Source organism: Rhinichthys klamathensis, unplaced genomic scaffold (genome assembly GCF_029890125.1).
Source record: "Rhinichthys klamathensis goyatoka isolate OS25496 unplaced genomic scaffold, OSU_Roscu_1.1 h1tg000606l_1, whole genome shotgun sequence".
Taxonomy (NCBI): Eukaryota; Metazoa; Chordata; class Actinopteri; order Cypriniformes; family Leuciscidae; genus Rhinichthys; species Rhinichthys klamathensis.
In genome coordinates, this window is record NW_026607061.1 from 214,785 (window position 1) to 229,022 (window position 14,238).

Here is a 14,238-nt window from a genome sequence, read left to right on the forward strand (position 1 = left end):
GACGTGCCTTTAATATTAACGCGACCGTCTATGAAGAATAACAAAGTTTAGAAAACTATGTAGGAATGTTTACGTCACATTTAATGTTTTTGTGCGGTCTCTGATGTTGTATTTTCAACCAAACGCAGTTAAAGGCGTTTCACCTGTAGTTACTCTGGCTTACCGGTTGATGGCGCTGCTGTCTGAAACGCCCGTTGGAAGAAGAACTAACACAAGACAAACAAAAGCAGCAACGTAAAGGAAAATAAGACCACGAACACAAAATACAAGTAAGTATTACCTTTTGAATGTCGCCTTATGCTGTTTAATATCTCTTCTAACAGTTTCGTCTTAAATAAAGATCTGCGGATTCGGGAAAACCGCACTAAACTGCCATTGCTGTAATGCTAACGCAGTAGGAAGTAACGTTAAATATCACACATGCTGCTGTTGACCTACACAACAAGCAGACAAATGATTGCACATTTATTTATTCATGCATTTATATTGTGTACGCACGTGTCCCGAAGCACTCAGTATACTTTCTTTTGCATGCAAAGGAAAAGGGAAATCTGATATGGAGACACAGGTACATACGATAGGAATTTGTTTAATATTATTGTGCATAAGAACAAGATACACGTTCTCATGTTTTATTGTGTAAACGCTGAATGATTCTGTGTTTAGATGAGGCAACGTGTGTTTACCGGGGTGGTCACACAGATGCAGGAGCATCATGGGATTGTGGATCAGGAGGTTCATTTCCCAATGAGGTTTGTGTGTTTGTTTTATTCTGCATGAATCATCAGTCATAATCTGATGTGAGATCTGAGGTTTGTGGTTTGCACTGCAGTGTTGTGGTGGGTCGAATGCCACTGGTGGGTGAGAAAGTGTTGGTGAAAGCGGTTCAGGACCCCCTGAAACCCATCAGCTGGACGGCACAGAACGTCCAGACCCTGAACGGACAGGTATGGAGCAACGTTTTGAGCTCATACATTAATAACATGTCCTTAAGAAGTTGTTGTATAATAGAAATCTACAATTTGTTGAAATATTTGGTCCCTCTTTACATTAAAGGGTTAGTTCACCCTAAAATATAAAAGTATCCCATAATTTACTCACCCTCAAGCCATCCTAGTAGTATATGACTGTCTTCTTTCAGCCAAACACATTTAGAGTTATATTAAAAAAGGCTTTATAATGGGAGTGAATGGTACCTTGTTTTTTGAAGCCCAAAAAGCACATCCATACGACTCCAGTGGGTTAATAAAGGCCTTCTGAAGTGAAGCGATGTGTTTTAGTAAGAAAAATATCCATATTTAAAATGTTATAAACTATAATCACCGGCTTCTGGCAACGGCCTGGGCATGTTCTTACGAATCATCCTGGCTTTTCCTCAGAAATAGCTGATTTAGAGCAGAGAAATGTGAATTTACACTTAACATACACTACCATCCAAGGCTGCATTTATTTGATAAAAAATACAGAAGAACTGTTTTCTATGTGAATATATTTCCTGTGATCAAAGCTGAATTTTCAGCATCATTACTCCAGTCTTCAGTGTCACATGATCCTTCAGAAATCACTCTAATATGATGATTTGCTGCTCAAACAATGAGTATTCCCAAATCTTTTATTTTTTATTATTGGAACAAAATTTTAAGTTTGCCATAATTGTAATATATTTATTAACATTTACATTAACTAGTGATATCTGTTAAGTGAAAGCCTTAGTGTGTTGCTAAAACAAAATGAATTTTTTTAATCTAATCTTGTTTGTTTTTTTGTAAAAATGTAGTTTCTAGAAGCATGTAAAGTTACTCCATGTTTCTTAAGAGTATTATGAATGTGTATAATTAACCGGTTATAGTTATGCCGGATCTTCAGTCTGTTTCTCCGGGTTTCTCTCCGTCAGCCGTTCAAATCCCCTCCTCCGCTGCTGCCGTCCATGTCGACCAATATGAAGCCTGGCATTTTAGGGACCAAACCTCAACCCCTGCTGAAATCTCCCAAAATACCACCACTGATTCCTAGTATGCAGCCAAACCCTGGTACGTGATGCAGTCTTGTTATCGTTAACTAAAACTATTAAAAAACACTTGATAAAGTACCCCTATTATGCTATTTTCTCCTACAATCGATTTACATGCATCCAAGTTTTAAAAAAAAACCCCACATTTTTCTCATAATATACATTGCAGCATCACTTCTCTCAGTGTCTGAAGTGGTTTGATGAATGATACTAAAATAGCACTGACGTGAGGAGCTGTCCATAATGAAGGCTGTGTGATATGTCACAGGTGGAATGATCCAGATGTCCCATCACCAGCAGATGCCCTGGAACGGCCCGTTTGACGGTTGGGGTGGAGGACGGAAGAGACACCCTGAGATCATGGGAGGACGGAGAGGTGGACGCTGGTGAGACACAATGACCTGGAATACTGTGTAGTCTGTCTATACTGTGTACTGCATGCTATTTGACCATTTTTAAAACTATAATATGCTGCATTGTTGAAGTCACATGACCCCACTGAATCCAGTTATCATATAATTTAGCATTTTGAATTCAAATTTTTTTTTTTAAATCGAATTTTTGATAATAATGAGTCAAAATAGAGGTTGACACATCCGGATCATTTATCAGACTAGAAATGTGAGGTCAAGTTGCAAATTGCATTGTTGGATGCATTAGTTCATGCAGTGTGTTCTGTTGTAAATTGCATATAAAATTCGTTCAAAGTTTTGGGGTCAGTAACATAAAAAAAAAGTCTCTTCTGCTTTCCAAGGCTGCATTATTTATATATGCATATGCAATCAGTAAAACAGTAATGAGAGATATTATTACAATTTAAAAGACTTTATTCTATGTGAATATAGTTTAATATGTAATGTATTCCTGTGATCAAAGCTGAATTTTCAGCATCATTACTCCAGTCTTCAGTGTCACATGATCCTTCAGAAATCACTCTAATATGATGATTTGCTGCTCAAGAAACATTTATGATTATTATCATCAATGTTAAAAACAGTTGTGCTGCTTCATATATACTGGAAACGTTAAACATTTGTTCAGGATTCTTTGATGACTAGATTAAAAGAACAGCATTGATTTGAAATAAGCTTTTGTAACATTATAAATATCTTTACTGTCGCTTTTGATCAATTTAATGCATCCTTGCTGAATAAATAAAAAGTTTATATGCATACTACTACTGTACTTTCTTCCAAACATTGTAGTTAGTATGCCATTCACATACTCCTCCTGCCCAATTTTTGGTTTAAATGAACCGATTTAAGCGCCTCATCTGTTGTTTTTGTGTGAGCGCCCTTGAAGACTGTCCTGTTTTTCACACGCTGACTTGTGTCCTTCAGGGAGGACGGTGGCGGAGGGCCGTGGGGATCAGATGCCATGCACCAAAAACGCAAAAGATGGAGGGCGGAGGAAGTGCCCAAAAAAAGCAGCTCCGTAACCACACACAGAGCGCCGTTATTCTCCTGTTTCTCCAGGGACACGTAAGTCAGGCGAAAACAGTGCCGGGACGTTCTGATGAATGAATTAGGCATTTATATAGCGCTTTCATATGTACTATTGTTCAGCCAAAGCGCTTTACAATAGGGATGTCTCACGATGCGATACGATTCACGATACGATTTTCTCACGATTTTTTTAACAAATGAGATTTAAGACAAAAGTGTCCCTTTTATTATTTCTCAGACAAAATGCTGCACATTTCTTTTTAATTTAAAATATATTTGTCAAATAATAAAACTACATTAAAAAGAATTCCCTTCAAGGTTGTTTCAACTCAGTCTTTCTGTCTGTTTGGTCAAGAGGCTGGACACTGGTACACTATGTAAAAGACTGTAAAATTAGTACCAGATTGACAGGGGTTTTACATTGTAATAAAGGCAAGATTCTAATTTTGTTAAAATTTTTATCATTACACTAGTAGAGTAAAAAAAAAAACACATTTAGAGAAAGAGATAGTAAAATAAATACAACACCTGGTTGCCACGGAAACACTGATGCACCTTGTGATCTCCGTGGCTCTCGCAATTGTCATATTAATGACTTTTACATGAAAACGGAGGTGACTGGTGCTTCTCACGGTGGTGATTTATTTTTAGTCTACGGAAAGTCAAAATGCCGCCACACCTCCGATTTGAACGAGTCAACGTCAACATGTACGCTTGCCGTCGCCATGTCCATAGACAGTATAAGAAGTGGACAGAGCCATCTCATTGGAACTCAGTTGAGACAGTTGAAGCCCATTTTTAGCGATTTTTGAGCACTTCTGTTCCTGACGCGCAGACTCAAACCGACTCAAACTAAGCTTGATGACGTGAGCAACCTGTCTGACAGACGTTAATCTTCTAGTAGCTGTGCGTGAAAATTGCCAACGTTAATCTTGCAGAGACGGGGGAACTTGAGCAAAGAGTGCTTTGGCGTGAGTGAGCAGGAGTAAGTATTCCGTTGCTTTTATGGACTCATTATCTATGGGCTTCTCCCTTGACGGGACGTCCCCCCGATCGCCTGCGAGCTTCTCCTCCTGTCTGTACGGTAATTTCTGTACAGCGCGACAGAGTCGAGTGGTTATGACGCAATCGTTAGCCTATTTTTACTAAATCTGCTTCTACGGGGCCATAATGTAACATAGAAGGTAATGGAGCCCTTTGTACATTGCCGTGTTTCTTTAGAAATAAATAATGGACAAATGGAGTCTTTAAACGCCTCAGATGTAAAGTTATTCGCTGTCAAAGTGACGGCAAAATGAATGGGAGTCAATGGAAATGCTAACGCAAGTGAAGTTCTGCTACAACATGGCGGCACCCGGCCGGCTTCAACTTCCGGTCGATGGATTACCCCCTTGGCCATGTCTACTGTTAGACGGCGCGTGCACACCAGACTATGGCACACACTGGCGCGGCGCGAGCGGAGCAAACCGAGCGTTTTCAGTTCATTCCTATGGAAGTTGAGCTTGGCTCACACAAGATCAAGTTCCATGAATGAAGTGAAAACACTCGCTAGCTTCACGCCAGTGTGTGCTCGCTGCTATTGTGCCTGTAAAGCGAGGTTCACAACTTCACAGTAGGCTACAGTAAACGCGCCCTGCTGTTTAAATCGTGTATCGCGATTCGTTTAACATTTCTGTCACACATTTCTATCGATTTTCAACCGGTTGCGAGTAAATCGTCACATCCCTACTTTACAATCATATCAGGGGATCTCTCCTCTACCACCCCCAGTGGTGAGTTGATGAACCGTAAACTCATTGTCTTTTCCTCTTGACTTTTTCAGCCAGGCCTGTGGTTATCTGGAGCTTCAGCGTCGGTACCCACACCTGCACCTGACCTCTAACCTCTTCCACCTCCAGCTGTCCTGGACCGAGAGCTTCCCGCTCAACCAGCCCCTTCCTCTGAGAGGACCGTGTCACTTTCACATAGGATCAAACCAGACGGAACCCAAAGCAGAAGCTTGCGAGTCCACAGATGTCACTTTCGCTGTTAAGGTACAGGTGTCTCTTTTTTTTATTTTTGATCATGTGGCCGTACAAGACTCACATTCTCCTAAAGGCATTGCTCTGTTCTCTCTGCAGGTTCTGCTGTTTTCTATGCCGTGCCTTGAGGACTTGTATTCACAGTGTTGTAACCTCTCAAAGGACGGTCAGATGCAGAAGGAGGCTGTACATCCCACTACACTTCTCAAAGTAAGAACATCTGAGCTCACAGGACGTCCCATGAAGCTCCTGAACTGCTGTCGTTCCTAAAAAAAGACCAGAATGAAATCAAAATGGACTCTCTTTGCCGTGTTAAGGCAAGACACCACAGGTCAATTAGGTAGAAATATGAACTAATAGAGATCAGTAAACTTACCCAGTTGATTAATCACAGTACATTAAGATAGTTGTTTTATATTACAAGTTTTCTGTTAAGTTGAAGTATGCAAATTAGGCATTATCTGATTAAATATGCACTAATTTCCATACGTTTCCAGAAGTGATTGGATAAAACCATGTTTAAACATTATTTTAGGAATAAAATGGATACAAGATTAGGAATAAACTAAAATACTAATATTCATAATCTGTAATATTGACTTCTGGTTGACTTTTCTGTCTTACTGATGTACTTAAGGTTTTATAGGTGGATTAAATAGTATTAAGCAATTATATTTCAGCCTACTCTCATTTTCCAATCAAATCCTAATATTAAAAAAAATCAAGTTCCATCTACATCATTGATTCTCAACCAGGGCACCTCTTCCAATTGATTCACTTAATATATATATATTACAACAACAAGTTGCAATATTAATATTAATGAGGACCTATTATGCTTTAATGTTGCTGTTTGTGCATGAAAATCTCTGCAAAGTTCTAGCTCTTCTCTATATCAGTGTCAGTGTTTCTGAACTCCCTGAAACGCCTCCATTGTAGTCTTGAGTTTCTTCCGGTAACGAACACGTCACAATATTCCTCATTTAAATAATTAATACGCAGAATAAAGAGGCGGGGCCTGGTTGAGTTAGTTAGTAGTGTGTTGAAACTGGCGGTTATGGTAAGGGGCGGGACATTTCCCAAACACACTCGAAGCGCTTGACCAATCACAACACACTGCTCCAGCCGACCAATCAGAGCACAGTGTGCTTTTCGGAAGGAGGGGCTTCATAGAGACAGGAACTAAACAGGGGTGCGTTTCCCGAAAGCATCGTTAGCCAACTATGGTCGCAAGTTGGTCGCAAATCCCATTGAACTCTATTGGTAACGATGGAACTTGCGACCATAGTTGGCTAACGATGCTTTCGGGAAACGCACCCCAGAGCGTTACTGACAGACTGGGAAGAGACGAGCTGCAACAATGGAGAATATGGGGATTAAAAATAAAAAAAAAATATTCAAGCATGAAAACTTAATCTAGTAGAGCCCAAAAACAAAATCAAGACTTTAAAAAAGGGCACAATAGGTCCCTATAAATACATTACAAAAATCAAATTTATTTAAAATGCTAAAAAAAAAATCAAGAAATCATATTGACCCCCCCCCCCCCAGAAATACTGGAGGAAATGTCTTACCTTAACTTGTGTTGGACAACAGTGGGACTTTGAGTCCACAAGCTTGATGAGAACCACTGCTCTACTGAATATTCTGTATCGCTCATTAATGTTACATTCTCCTTTATGGTCTAGTTAAGCGAGTTCATTTGTTCTTTCTGTGGTGTAGTTCATGTTGGTGGACAGTGGAGGTGAACTGCGGCTCCCAGGAGGCCTCTGGTCACCCGAAGCTGACGGAGCGAACCCAGTAAAGGACAGTTTGACGCTGGTCAACACTGCGGTCCGCTGCATAAAGGAGCAAACCTCTGTAGATCTCTCAGCCTGCACGCAGTGGTCTGTATATTTCATTTTAATCCAGTTATGTTGTACTAGAGTCTTGCCAAAGTGTACTGATTTTTACTTTGCTTCAACTATGCATTTGTAAGCCTCTGAAGTTTCTTTAAAAAAAAAAATACAGTTCTTTCTTCAAAGAAATTAATACTTTTATTCAGCAAGGAAGATTTGATTTTATCAAACGTGACAGTAAAGACATTTATAATGTTACAAAAGATCATATTTCATATAAATGCTGTTCTTTTAAACTTTTTATTCATCAAAGAATCCTGAAAAAAAGGATCATGGTTTTTCACAAAACTGTTAAGCAGCACAACTGTTTCAACATTGATAATAATAATAATTGTTTCTTGAGCAGCAAATCATCATATTAGAGTGATTTCTGAAGGATCATGTGACACTGAAGACTGGAGTAATGATGCTGAAAATTCAGCTTTGATCACAGGAATAAATTACAGTTTAAAATATAGGTAATCAAATAAATCCAGCTTTGGTGAATAGACGAGACTTCTTTCTAAAACATTAAAAAAATATCTTACCGACTCCAAATTTTCAAACTCCAGTGTATGTTTTCTTTTAAATTTTATTTTGGATAAATGTTTTCACTATGTAAATGAAAGAAATATGTCACCTTGTGTCGTTTACATATTCATTAGTAATGTGCTCATTTCCCTTAAATGCTCTAAATGTCCAAAGGTACAAGATGGCGGAGCTGAGATATCTTTCAGGAGATAAAATGGAGACCGTTGTGGTGTTGTTGCCAGATGTGTGGAATCTAGAGCCAGCAGAACAAGACTGGGCAAAACTGCAACAAAAACAGCTGGTACTGAGTTTATAAACATTATATCCATAAGAAATATGCTTAAAAATCACGTCAGAGATGTCTTCTAGCTTGTCTGTTTTCTTTCCTGTCTTCCAGGATGATGTGTTGCTCTCCGAAGGTCCGTCTGTGGTTTTTCACCCCTCCGATGGACTGAATCTGTCTGTCGTGTCTCTGTCGTCAATGCTGGAGCCTCAGAGCCTTCAGACACGAGAGAGCTGTGAGGTGTGTGTGCTTACAGATGTTATATGCAGCACATTTGAAACCATTAATAATGCAAATAGTATGTGTAGTAAACTGGCTCAGACATGATGTCGTTCTCTGAGCTTCTCCGTCTCATGTTCTGGGATCAGGTCAGCTTAATGGCGGAGATGTTCAGCGAGATGCTCCAGAGGGACTTTGGGCTTCAGCTGTATCAGTGTCTCTGCCGTCTGCCTCAGGATCCCAGTGTGCCTCAGGATCCCAGTGTCCCGCTGACCGGTGTCAAAGACGACAACAGCACTCCCATGGTACACTAGACCTCATGCCAGTGTTATTTTAGTGCCATCGCCATACTATAACAGTTTTTATTCATATTTTGAATCAGTTTATATTTTAATATTTTCTGTTTTTGTTGTAATTTTAGTTCAAGGTTTAGTCATTTTTTTTTAGATTTTTTTTTGAAAATATGTCTATATAGTTTTTATTCATTTTTATTTTAGTACATTAAGTTAAAGGTATAATTCACCCTAAAATGAAAACTCTGTCATTAATTCCTCACCCTCATGTCGTTCCAAACCCGTAAGACTTTCGTTCATCTTCGGAACACAAATGAAGATCTCTTTGATGAAATCTGAGCGATTTCTGTCCCTCCATTGACAGTCTATTGCCTTTTTTTGCCAAATAATTTAGTCAGATAACAGGGTTCGTACAAGGTGCTTGAAATTTAAGTCTTGGAAAACCCTAGAAATCAGCCATATTTATGAAAAGATGCTTGAAAATGTGCTTGAAGTATTGATAGACTATAGGCTATATTAGAAAATAGTGTTTAATTTTATTGATAAAACAATCTGTTCTCACCTGTCTGATATTGATATAGAGCCATGAGTGTCATATTGCTTCATATAAATATTCAAGTATATGACACAGCTTTCATTCTTCAGGTCAATCATATATTCATAAGAGAAAAAATCAGTTTGAACGAGAAAAGCGATGTCTTTGTCATAGTATCCTTTTAATGGCTAAAGTTACCACACTTTATTTGTACTGTTTTTATTTATCCATTTACCTTTTTGATAAGTGAGATCTCTTGATTGTAGTCCTTGAAAACCAAAAAAGTAGTGCTTGAAAAGTCCTTGAAAGTCCTGGAATTTCTTTTTTTTTTACAGTATCTGTACGAACCATGAGATAAATACCTTAACCAAGTTCTTGCCTCATTTAAAATATAAAAATGTAATTAAACTCATTAAAAACAAATATCCCGTCCGCACATCACGTTTGGCCACTTCTGTATGTAGAACATCAACTGTTTATTTAAATAGAGCAAGAAAATCTAGTAAATTTTTTTTTTTACACTCTTTTCTCTCTTAAGGAGGATGAGCCCAAAACATCAGACAAACAGCCGGCTAAAAAGAAAGGATTGATCGATGCGAAGAAGAAAAAACTCAAAGAGAAGGATGAGGTGCTAGACGCAGATGATGTCATTCTGATGGATGACACTGAACCAGCTGAAAAACAATGTGAGCCTGTAAAAGAGAGCAAAACAGGAGGAGACGGGCAGAGCAGCAGCGCCTCAGACAATCAGACGTCCAAAGACGGAGTAAGAGCTCACGTTTCTGCTCGGATCCGAGCCACGTCTAGTGTTTCTCCTCTTACATGTGTTTCTGTGTGCTTGAAGGACTGTCCTCAGGGCTGGACCGCTGAAATTCCTCGTAAGGTGCTTCTGTCCTGGGTGTTCTTTGACCGGCAGCTGACGGGAAGTCTTCGAGAAGCAGATCTGCTCAACATCCTGCTGTCTCTCGGCCTGTTCCTCAGCCCTGCTCAGGTTTTATTTCTTAGAAATCTCCCAAATAAAAGCTCTAGGGTTGAACATTTGAAGTCAAAGAAATATACATAAATGTTAGTATTGTAATTTTACTGTTGTTCTGTAAAAAGTTATTTTTATTATTAAATGCTTGTTTTTTTTTATTCTACAGTGAAATAATATTATTGCAATATTAGTGTATTTATTGATTTGTTCAATTCTTATATTAATTCTTTATTAAAATAGTAAAGAAAAAATATTATAATATAATAATTGTATAAGTATATTATTATATACTAGTTATATTGATGTAGGCTATATTAATATTATATAGTAATTATATTAAAAATTATTAAATTAAATTAATATAAAAAAATATATTATTAAAAGTAATAATAACAAAAAATAATAATTTGTATTACTACTATTATTATTATTATCATCATCACAAAATACTTTATTTTACAGTACCACAACAATATAATTGCAATATAATATTTTATTAATTTGTTTATTTTTATAATATTCAAATAATATTAAATAATATTTTGAATAATAATTATTTTTATTGTTATATATTCATATTGTATTTGGGAAAAAACAGGTTTTCCAATACAAATATCAAAAAATTCCTAAATGAAGATACATTTACTTGAGAAGCAAAATTACATATTAAGATGTAATAATAATAAAAGCACTGATGGTGGTGGAAAGTTGCACTTGCAAGTCCAGTGTCATGTCAGGCGCAAAATGGGTTACAACATGCTTTTTTTGGGCAGTAACAGTGCTGAAAATACCCCTGAATTGACAAACACAAACTTATGTTAATCACTTTGCATGATTGATTTTAATACTCTCCAGCCACAAATTTTGTGTCTGAAAGAAAAACAAATAAAGTCTTAAGTAAATCCTAACAGTAGTTTTTTAAAACCAGAGGGTTTGCACTAAGTAAAAATGTTGATAGTTTATTTATTTTTTCAGAAAACAAGCCTTAAGTCATTGTGCATCTGAAGTAAATGTATCTTGATTAACAAATGTTTAGATACTTGTGCTTTTTTTGCAGTGTACTGACTTGCATTCTTTGATTATAAGTAAAAAACATTATCTCTGAAGAGTGCTGTCCCATCTCTCCTCAGGCGCAGGATCTGGTCAGAAAGGTTGCGGTCGGTGGGCTTTGTCTCTACAGGAATCTGTGCGGTCGCTGGTCAGACAGTGATCAGACAGACGACAGCATCAGCGCTGAGGGTGTGTGTGTGCTTTTACACAGTCTGGTAATGCATGAAAACTCATTTGTCCATAGCTTTCTAAAAATGTCATTGCATGTTCCTCTCAGGGAATAAAGCGATGTTGCCGGGACAGCCATGCAAAGAGCGAGGGTCGGCCCGTCGCTCAAACGCCACAGATGTGCTGAACTACAGAGGGAACGTCATTAACCTGCCAAACCTGCTGCAGTCGCTGGAGAGCAGCAAAACAGCCCAGCGCGAACTGGAGAAGTGCGTCGCCACGCTGCAATCCAGACTCGGTGAGACTGTAATCAGGGCTGCCTTCAAAATATCGATTTCTCCAGTTTTATATCCATTGTAATTTTGAAGAACCGATATTGATTCTTAAATCCCCAAAATTGGTCCATGCTGTTTCAGTTCATAATGAACATTGGGTAACACTTTACTTGAAGGGGTGTGCATAAGACTGACATGAAACCTTCACAATCATGAAATGACACATGTCATGAATATGAAGGAGGTTTTATGCATGTTTATAACAACTGTCATTAAGTGTCATTCGCTCAATTATGACATTTTTAATGCAAATATGACATTGTTTGAGATGTCTTTGTTATGACACCTTGACATAAACCAATACATTATAACCTTTCAGTGTCTTGGTTATGACAACTTGACATTACCAAGACAACATAAATTGTCATAAATATCTCATAAACATGACAGGAGATTAATTATCAAACTTAAGAAACTTTAGCTTTATGGGTTAACATCACATTAAACTGTCATGTGGTTGGTTTTGACATTGGCTGTCGTAAGGCCATTATAACCTTTTAATGACAAATTAAATTTGTACCACTGTAGTTGAGGTCAAGAAAAATATTCATGACACAGTTATAATGGCCTCATGACAGCCAATGTCAAAACCAACCACAGGACAGTTTAACGTAATGTTAACCCATAAAGCTTAAGTTTCTTAAGTTTGATAATTAATCTCCTATGACATGTTTATGACATATTTATGACAATTTATGTTGTCTTGGTAATGTCAAGTTGTCATGACAAAGACACTGACAGGTTATGATGTATTGGTTTATGTCAAGGTGTCATAACATAGACATCTCAAACAATGTCATATTTGCATTAAAAATGTCATAATTGAGCGAATGACACTTAATGACAGTTGTCATAAACATGCATAAAACCTCCTTCATATTCATGACTTGTGTCATGTCATGATTATGAAGGTGTCATGTCAGTCTTATGCACACCCCTTCAAGTAAAGTGTTACCGAACAGTGTAACGCGCCTCCCATCTTAACCGATCAACTCTTCCGCTTTACTACTAGTTATAGCACCAAATAAACATGAATGAACATCAGAATGTACGTTGAAAGATACAGTACAACTTACCGAAATCCATATCAGGTGTCATGTAATCGCAATTAATCAGTATAGAATCGAATCGGATCTAACTGTAATGCATTAAGCCTCTCATGGTGTAATGTTTTATTTCTGCCATCATATTCATGCTCAAGCTTTAATGCATTTAAATATGACGTCTTTGGTGTGGTTCACCGTGTGTGTGATTCAGAAGCAGCAGAAGCGAGACAGGCCTCTAATGAACAGGAGCAGAGCCAACAGAAAGAGCTCAAGAAGAAACTGGAGAAAGCCGAGACGCTCAACAAAACGTACGAGAAGAGTTTGAGAGAAAACAGCGGTCAGATGATCTCTGTCATTGAGAAGATGCAGAGGATGGTCGAACAGGTGACGTCCTTGAGTGCTTTATATGCATTTTAGACTTTATAATTTGACAGATTTGTGTTAATATACTATGTTTTTATTGTTTAGACGACGGCCCTTACAACTGCGAATGCAGGAAAGGATGAGAAGGTGTAGAGCCCCATCGGATGCCGATGCAATAGGGGTTAGGCCGAGGAGAAGAAAATAAAATTTAGTCTCTGTTTCTTTGCTTTAAAAAAATGTTTTTTTGTTTTGGAGTTATTTTGTGTGGGGAAATGGATGTTTTATCATACACATACACATTTGTAAAGGATTTTATTAATAAAAATGAAAGTTTTGCTGGTTTATTTTAGAATGTAATGTGCTTAATATGGAAAGGAAATGTGGTTTATTTTTCTTATTTATCTAGTTTTATTTAATTTTATTTTTTTTAGTGAATTCTGGCAGCTATGAAAGTATGATCCTTCCATAAAACTGACAATCTCATAAACAGAGATACAGATATGAAAATTTATTCGTAATCCGGTATAATGTTTTTTTTTTTTTTTTTGTCGTCTTTCTTTTACGTGATTATAAAAACAGTTTTTAAATTACAGATCTCTGGTTTGATTTTAACTTAAGAAAAGAAAGGTTGAAAAGAAGCATGCAACAATTTCTTTTGACAAATTATTATTTTTGGACAAGTTGGATTTTATTGCATTTCATACTTGTTATTGTGTATTGAAACATTTCCTTACTGCTTGAAACCATCCACCCCCATAATTATTCGTCAGTGTTCGTATGAGGTCCGTCTAGTAAAGTTTAGTCTAGACTAAAATATAGTGAAAGTCCAATTATTCTGGAAATACTGCCTGAATTCTCCCCTTGCAATTAAAGTAGTTTGGATCTGACTCAACCCAAATCTATTTGTTAATCGACTGTGATGAACAATTGTGAAAATAAATACGTTTTAATTAAACTAAAGTCTGAAACAATTTTGGAAGGTTTACAAACCTTATTATTTTGGATTTAAATGGCGATTTTTTTTTTTTTTTGGCTTTTTCTCAGGGACCATTTTATATTTTCTAATGACCTGTTTCTATACAATT

At 37.3% G+C, this 14,238-nt stretch overlaps 1 protein-coding gene across 2 annotated transcripts; it reads left to right on the forward strand.

Annotated features, from left to right (window-relative positions):
- The first annotated feature begins 119 nt into the window (after positions 1-119).
- Positions 120-13,375, forward strand: ccar2 (cell cycle and apoptosis regulator 2). Of its 2 annotated transcripts, none has more exons than XM_056240723.1 (18): positions 120-269; positions 667-752; positions 833-947; positions 1,895-2,030; positions 2,280-2,397; positions 3,352-3,492; positions 5,279-5,489; positions 5,577-5,687; positions 7,200-7,363; positions 8,060-8,186; positions 8,283-8,408; positions 8,537-8,692; positions 9,754-9,981; positions 10,060-10,206; positions 11,322-11,430; positions 11,519-11,707; positions 13,002-13,174; positions 13,259-13,375. In XM_056240723.1, exons 2-18 carry the CDS (start codon positions 667-669, stop codon positions 13,304-13,306), a joined length of 2,385 nt encoding a protein of 794 aa, XP_056096698.1. In that variant the 5' UTR covers positions 120-269; the 3' UTR covers positions 13,307-13,375. The 2 variants fall into 2 exon arrangements, with proteins under 2 accessions (XP_056096698.1, XP_056096697.1); XM_056240722.1 differs by having other exon boundaries at positions 181-568.
- Positions 13,376-14,238: the final 863 nt, after the last annotated feature.

Bases quoted from the DNA above. Each gene is read 5' to 3' on its own strand.
- ccar2 (XM_056240722.1), top strand. From the start codon at position 476: ATGCATTTATATTGTGTACGCACGTGTCCCGAAGCACTCAGTATACTT. The intron at 3,493-5,278 runs GTAAGTCAGGCG...TGACTTTTTCAG, and splicing joins TCCTGTTTCTCCAGGGACAC to CCAGGCCTGTGGTTATCTGG. The intron at 13,175-13,258 runs GTGACGTCCTTG...TTTATTGTTTAG, and splicing joins TGCAGAGGATGGTCGAACAG to ACGACGGCCCTTACAACTGC.